The sequence below is a fragment of the Formica exsecta genome, unplaced genomic scaffold (assembly GCF_003651465.1).
Source record: "Formica exsecta isolate Colony F162 unplaced genomic scaffold, ASM365146v1 scaffold617, whole genome shotgun sequence".
Classification (NCBI taxonomy): Eukaryota; Metazoa; Arthropoda; class Insecta; order Hymenoptera; family Formicidae; genus Formica; species Formica exsecta.
In genome coordinates, this window is record NW_021853378.1 from 13,084 (window position 1) to 20,191 (window position 7,108).

General features: G+C 31.5%; 4 protein-coding genes across 6 annotated transcripts in view; 2 read left to right on the top strand and 2 right to left on the bottom strand.

Annotated features, from left to right (window-relative positions):
- Positions 1-2,489, bottom strand: part of LOC115242709 — an 8,750-nt gene extending 6,261 nt beyond the window's left edge. Inside the window, exons 1-4 of one of the 2 annotated variants that reach the window (XM_029819217.1) lie at positions 2,436-2,489; positions 1,639-1,758; positions 1,464-1,553; positions 1,084-1,336 (exon numbers count right to left, since the gene is read on the bottom strand). In XM_029819217.1, coding sequence (XP_029675077.1) covers positions 1,084-1,336; positions 1,464-1,553; positions 1,639-1,670 — 375 coding nt within the window. In that variant the 5' untranslated portion in view covers positions 1,671-1,758; positions 2,436-2,489. Of the gene's footprint in view, positions 1-1,083; positions 1,337-1,463; positions 1,554-1,638; positions 1,772-2,435 lie in introns of those variants that run through there. The other variant, XM_029819216.1, reaches the window with a different exon arrangement.
- Positions 2,386-7,102, bottom strand: LOC115242710. 2 transcript variants are annotated; one of them, XM_029819218.1, is made up of 5 exons: positions 6,785-7,102; positions 6,222-6,413; positions 5,956-6,129; positions 5,781-5,870; positions 5,324-5,653 (listed from the first exon to the last, which is right to left on the bottom strand). In XM_029819218.1, exons 3-5 carry the CDS (start codon positions 5,985-5,987, stop codon positions 5,356-5,358), a joined length of 420 nt encoding a protein of 139 aa, XP_029675078.1. In that variant the 5' UTR covers positions 5,988-6,129; positions 6,222-6,413; positions 6,785-7,102; the 3' UTR covers positions 5,324-5,355. The 2 variants fall into 2 exon arrangements, with proteins under 2 accessions (XP_029675079.1, XP_029675078.1); XM_029819219.1 differs by lacking the exons at positions 5,324-5,653; positions 5,781-5,870; positions 5,956-6,129 and adding an exon at positions 2,386-2,492.
- LOC115242707 (ribosome maturation protein SBDS-like) lies at positions 2,576-3,889 on the top strand. The gene is made up of 2 exons (XM_029819213.1): positions 2,576-2,703; positions 3,124-3,889. The coding sequence occupies exons 1-2, from the start codon at positions 2,576-2,578 to the stop codon at positions 3,752-3,754; spliced, it is 759 nt and encodes a 252-aa protein (XP_029675073.1). The 3' UTR covers positions 3,755-3,889.
- LOC115242705 lies at positions 4,282-5,316 on the top strand. The gene is made up of 2 exons (XM_029819209.1): positions 4,282-5,193; positions 5,254-5,316. The coding sequence occupies exons 1-2, from the start codon at positions 4,316-4,318 to the stop codon at positions 5,297-5,299; spliced, it is 924 nt and encodes a 307-aa protein (XP_029675069.1). The 5' UTR covers positions 4,282-4,315; the 3' UTR covers positions 5,300-5,316.
- Positions 7,103-7,108: the final 6 nt, after the last annotated feature.

Below are 7,108 nucleotides of genomic sequence, written 5' to 3' on the forward strand. Positions count from 1 at the left end.
CACACACACACACACACACACACACACACACACACACACATCCATCCGGACATTTTATTGAGAAACATGAAAACTCAAATAATGTTGAAAAAGGTAAAAATGATAAAATATAGGTATGAAATATGTATTACTGATTGCTAAATATATAAAAAACATTTTTATAATAAATCGTGAACATCATTCATTGTTTTATTTAATTAAAATAACTGTAAAAAAAGAATAATTACAAATCTATAAACGGATTTATTTATAATAATATAAAATATTCGTGTGCACATAAAAAATATTAATTATACAATGAATCGGTGTTTATTCTGATGTGCAATAATAATAAGAAATATTGACAATATCGTTCTTCTTTGTTCAACTTCTTAACAATAATAATTAACTCCATTATTCGTAGTTATGCATATTTGAAGAATTAAATATTGAAAAAATACCTATAGATGAACTATGCTAACTAAAATTTTTACAAAATTTTTAATCGTAGTATAATTTTATATAGCTTGCATTTAGTTTTAACTTAAGAAATTTTTTGTAGTAAATAATTTACTTTTAAGTATTTTAGTAGATTTATTTATTTGTGAAAAAACATGTTAATTTAGTGTTAGAATTTTGTGAGTTTGTAGCATATAATTTTCAGTGAACCGCCTATTGAACTATACCAAAATGCATTTTTGGATATAGCTCAGACCAATGAATACATTTTGAACTATAAGATCTCAATTTCTTTAAAATTAGTGTTATTTCAATTTTTAGCTTATTTATAACTTATTTTAACTAGAATATTAAATCAAATACCTTCAGTTTAAAATGATATTATTTTTAAAGAGAATGAAAATGACTTTTAAGATCATACTTGATTCAGTGGTCTAAGCTACACTCAAAAAAGCTATACTTAAAAGTCAAAAAAGCAATGCAAAACGTGTATTGAAATTTGATTTTGTATAGTAAAAATTCGCGTCTAAGATTATGTTATTTTAATTCTTAATTTAAATAAGTTTCTAAAATTAAGTAAATAAGATATATAGATATTCACTAGATATCTATTGGATGTTGTGTTCTGTATGGGTTCGAGCTTACCTGTATAGCATTTAAGGCTTCTTTAGATAATCCAATATCCTTGAGGTGAGTTAATAATTCTTGAAAGCTTCCCATTCTTTTTGTTAATCGATTAATTTGTCGATTCATTGTATTTAATTTTTTCTTTGATTCCTGATAATAATTTTTCACTATATTATAACTTGCATCAGAAATAAAATCTTCACGGTGAAGATCTCCAATGAAACGTGGATTGCAAAATCTTTTTGAGCCTGTTAATGGCTCAACACTTTTTCTACAAATAAAAATATGATTGATTGATTAAGTATAAAAATATTAAATATTTACGGATTTTTACACATTGTATAATGTTTTATAACAACTTATAATCCAACAAAAAACATTTTCTTTTTTAAACTAACCTTTTCAATGAGCAAAATTTTTTTCTGTCGTTCTCCAATAATTCCTTTTCTGATTCAATAGGTGTTATTGCTTCTTGAACATATTTGTCACTAAATATCAAATATAAATATTTTGTTTTGTTAATAAAGATTGAATTAAAAATAATTCATGTACTTAGTAAATATTTTAGTGTACCTGTCCAAATCAAGTGAACTCTCGAGCGACATTATTTGTTCACTATTTGCAATATTTTCTTTAAATATTGTAGATATATCATTTGTTATTTTATTTTCTTCGTTTTGATTAGCTTTACATGTATTAACATTGGTTCGTATGGTTCGTATATTTTATATATGCAGGATTAATATATAAAAAGATATATATCATAGACATAGTATATCTAGACCGAGTGTTGAGGAGTGGGAGCCGAGGTGCACGTAGAAAAGGACATACTCTGTTTCGTGCCCCTTGCGTTCTCTCTCGCTCGCACGTAGCATAGCGTATTCTTTCGCTATGCTACATGCAAGTGAGAGAGAACGCAAGGGCACGGAACAGAGTATATGTTCTTTTCTACGTGCACCTTAGCCCCCACTCCTCAACACTCGGTCTAGATATACTATGTCTATGATGCGCATTACACACGCCCCGCCGCCATTTTGTTGTAAGGTGTCATGGCCGAATCCGGAAATCTGGCCGGCCACAGCTCTTTTGACGAAGTTAGCGATCTAGTAGTAGTATAGATAACTGTGATATTAACACTGTAATTGGTCTTATTTTTGACGTCGAAAAAACGTTAGAAAATGAGATGTTTATTAAACGTCTAAAAGAGGCCATCATGACGTCTATCTAGATGCGAAAGTCGATCTATCTTAGATGTGTCGAATAGACGTCGACTATACATCTATTCGACTTCACGTTTCTCTCTGGGTAACGACTGTGATATAGATATATCATTTGTTATTTTATTTTCTTCGTTTTGATTAGCTTTACATGTATTAACATTGGTTCGTAATATTTCATTATTTTATTTTTCGATACTAGCACTCTCTCTGCAAGAGTAAGAAGTATTATGATAATACACAACTTCATAGATTAATAAAAATTATTCTTCTTTAAGTGTACAAGTGCAAAAATGTCGATATTTACACCGACGAATCAAATAAGACTGACGAACGTTGCTGTCGTTCGCATGAAGAAAGGTGGCAAGCGATTTGAAATTATTGGTTACAAGAATAAAGTAATATCCTGGAGAAATAAATTGTAAGTCTTTGTGTATCAATAAATAGATTGCGGCTGATAAAGATATTTCTATCTATCTATACATATGTAACGTCATTTATATAATTTCTCTTCTCACATGTACACATAAGAATACACATTGTCATAAGATTTATATTATCACGTGTTACTTATAATCTTAACAATTTTATCTGCGAGACTATCTTATTTCATTATCTTCTCTGTTTTTTATCTGTTATATTAGTTTACATTCTGATATCTTTCCATTAATGTCTATTAAGTCAATATCTATTCAAATAAGTCATAGCACATCACTTATCTCTAACCAGCTGCTTTTACCAGCTCTAACCAGAGTATCTTTTATTATCTAAGATCTTTTTTATCATGCAGAAATAAATGTGATATGCATTGTTTATTATTTCTTTCTGAAATATATTTTAGAGAAAAAGATATTGATGAAGTACTGCAAACGCATACAATATTCACTAATGTATCAAAGGGTCAGGTGGCAAAGAAGGAAGATCTCATAAAAGCTTTTGGCATTGACAATCAGACTGAAATATGCCAACAGATTCTTGCCAAAGGTGAGCTCCAAGTTTCTGATAAAGAAAGGCATTCAGCTTTAGATTCCATGTTCAAAGATATTGCCACAACAGTTGCTAGCAAATGTATAAATCCAGAAACTAAACACCCATATCCAGTTTCCATGATCGAGAATGCCATGAGAGAGGAAATACATTTTTCCGTTAAACCTAATCGGAATGCCAAACAACAGGCACTAGATGTCATCTCGCAATTGAAAGAAGTGATGCCTCTGGAACGTGCCCAAATGCGGCTTAGGATTGTTATCCCAGAAAAAGAAGCAAGAAAATTGAAAGACAAAGTCACTAAATTAATAACTAAATTGGAAAATGAGACATGGGACAATAGATCATTAACAATAATTTGCTTAATTGATCCAGGTCAATATAGAGGAATAGATGAATTGATACGATCAGAAACAAAGGGTACTGCTTTATTAGAATTAGTTAATTTAAATGAAGTAATCGAAGGAGAAGAACTCTTAACATAAATAGTAAATAATTTACTTTTTTTAAATCAACTGTTGTTTATAAAGATTCTAATTTATTAAGTGTAATTCAATATATGTTGATACAATTCTTTGTTAATAATAATATAGTTATAATTAATAAAGTAATTTGCTTTTGTATATTTACAAATCTTATTTATAAGTAAATTCTATCTACATATATAGGGTGTCCCAAAGCACCCTTGACAACGCTCGTGAGCAAGTAGAGCACAGTAAACTGAACAGAAAAGTCCTGTAACATTTTTTTCTATAACGGTTAATAAAGGAGTTATTATTGAGTAAAGTCTGACCAATCAGCGTCGACCTTTAGCCGCGCGCCTCGTAGTGTGCGTGAGCGTTCCGTCGCTACGGCGACGCATACTAACAGACGGGCGGCTCACTGACGTGCGTCCAGCTAAAAGTCAGCACTGATTGATCAGACTTTACTCAATAATAACTCCTTTATTAAGCGTTATAGATATCTTCGGTAGCTGTGTGGTGGACATGGATATGTGGATTTCACTTGGATATCTAGTGGATATCTTCGGTAGCTGTGTGGTGGACATGGATATGTGGATTTCACGTGGATATCTAGTGGATATCTTCGGTAGCTGTGTGGTGGACATGGATATGTGGATTTCACGTGGATATCTAGTGGATATCTTCGGTAGCTGTGTGGTGGACATGGATATGTGGATTTCACGTGGATATCTAGTGGATATCTTCGGTAGCTGTGTGGTGGACATGGATATGTGGATTTCACGTGGATATCTAGTGGATATCTTCGGTAGCTGTGTGGTGGACATGGATATGTGGATTTCACGTGGATATCTAGTGGATATCTTCGGTAGCTGTGTGGTGGACATGGATATGTGGATTTCACGTGGATATCTAGTGGATATCTTCGGTAGCTGTGTGGTGGACATGGATATGTGGATTTCACGTGGATATCTAGTGGATATCTTCGGTAGCTGTGTGGTGGACATGGATATGTGGATTTCACGTGGATATCTAGTGGATATCTTCGGTAGCTGTGTGGTGGACATGGATATGTGGATTTCACGTGGATATCTAGTGGATATCTTCGGTAGCTGTGTGGTGGACATGGATATGTGGATTTCACGTGGATATCTAGTGGATATCTTCGGTAGCTGTGTGGTGGACATGGATATGTGGATTTCACGTGGATATCTAGTGGATATCTTCGGTAGCTGTGTGGTGGACATGGATATGTGGATTTCACGTGGATATCTAGTGGATATCTTCGGTAGCTGTGTGGTGGACATGGATATGTGGATTTCACGTGGATATCTAGTGGATATCTTCGGTAGCTGTGTGGTGGACATGGATATGTGGATTTCACGTGGATATCTAGTGGATATCTTCGGTAGCTGTTTGGTGGACATGGATATGTGGATTTCACGTGGATATCTAGTGGATATCTTCGGTAGCTGTTTGGTGGACATGGATATGTGGATTTCACGTGGATATCTAGTGGATATCTTCGGTAGTCATTCGAGAGATATAGATATTTTGTTCATCTATTAGATATCTATTAGCTATCCATGGTAGATATGGACATCAGATAGATATATAGATATTCACTAGATATCTATTGGATGTTGTGTTCTGTATGGGTTCGAGCTTACCTGTATAGCATTTAAGGCTTCTTTAGATAATCCAATATCCTTGAGGTGAGTTAATAATTCTTGAAAGCTTCCCATTCTTTTTGTTAATCGATTAATTTGTCGATTCATTGTATTTAATTTTTTCTTTGATTCCTGATAATAATTTTTCACTATATTATAACTTGCATCAGAAATAAAATCTTCACGGTGAAGATCTCCAATGAAACGTGGATTGCAAAATCTTTTTGAGCCTGTTAATGGCTCAACACTTTTTCTACAAATAAAAATATGATTGATTGATTAAGTATAAAAATATTAAATATTTACGGATTTTTACACATTGTATAATGTTTTATAACAACTTATAATCCAACAAAAAACATTTTCTTTTTTAAACTAACCTTTTCAATGAGCAAAATTTTTTTCTGTCGTTCTCCAATAATTCCTTTTCTGATTCAATAGGTGTTATTGCTTCTTGAACATATTTGTCACTAAATATCAAATATAAATATTTTGTTTTGTTAATAAAGATTGAATTAAAAATGATTCATGTACTTAGTAAATATTTTAGTGTACCTGTCTAAATCAAGTGAACTCTCGAGCGACATTATTTGTTCACTATTTGCAATATTTTCTTTAAATATTGCAGATATATCATTTGTTATTTTATTTTCGTTTTGATTAGCTTTACATGTATTAACATTGGTTCGTAATATTTCATTATTTTATTTTTCGATACTAGCACTCTCTCTGCAAGAGTAAGAAGTATTATGATAATACACAACTTCATAGATTAATAAAAATTATTCTTCTTTAAGTGTACAAATGCATAAAATATTTACCTATCACAATGTTGACTAAGTAATAATGATGGAATAGTACCAGGTAATAAGAACCTCCGTACAGTGTCACCAATTACTTTATAATGAAAATCACTTTCTTTAAAATGCTTACTACAAACAAAACTCCTCTTAGTTATTTCTCGACCTATAGCACTACACCATTTCTGTCTTCCTGTTTCGTTTTTTGGGATGCTGAAAAACATACGAAAATTTAATTTACAAAATTGAATAACTGTTACATATGCGTATGTATTATATATTGTTATAAGTACAAATGTATAATTGTAAAATTGTAAACGAATAATAAAAAGATACAATGTGTAAATGTGATATCAATATAGCTTCTTTGTTAAACTTTTTTAAACAATACTTTCAACATTTCAACATAAAATATATTGTTTGAATACAAATAATTTTTCTAATTTACTGTAAATATTCTATTTTATTAAATGACTCTATTATTATCTTAATTAAGTATTAAAATGAGTTTATCATTAATTTTATATTTCGTAACCTCAATTCAGATTACTATACGCATGCTAATATTTATATTATTTACGTACCTATGAAAAGATATATTTGCGACTACTCCTTGAGTTAATTTGCAAATGCAGCAACTCGACACCATAATGAATTTGCTATATACTCATCAATATACTCGTAAAATAAATGTACGATCTTAGAACATATATAAATGGAAGGGGAATGCCTTTGTTTCCCGATAGAAAAACATGTCGGAAGGAAGTAAGAAAGAAAATCATAGTTGCCTCTCTCTTGTGAGTAACTACACAACAAGCATCGTGTCTGTAGTATATATACTTTTGTGTACACACACATGGCCGCGCATGCACACTTTTGAGCAAAGTAACTCACAAGAGAGGCAACTA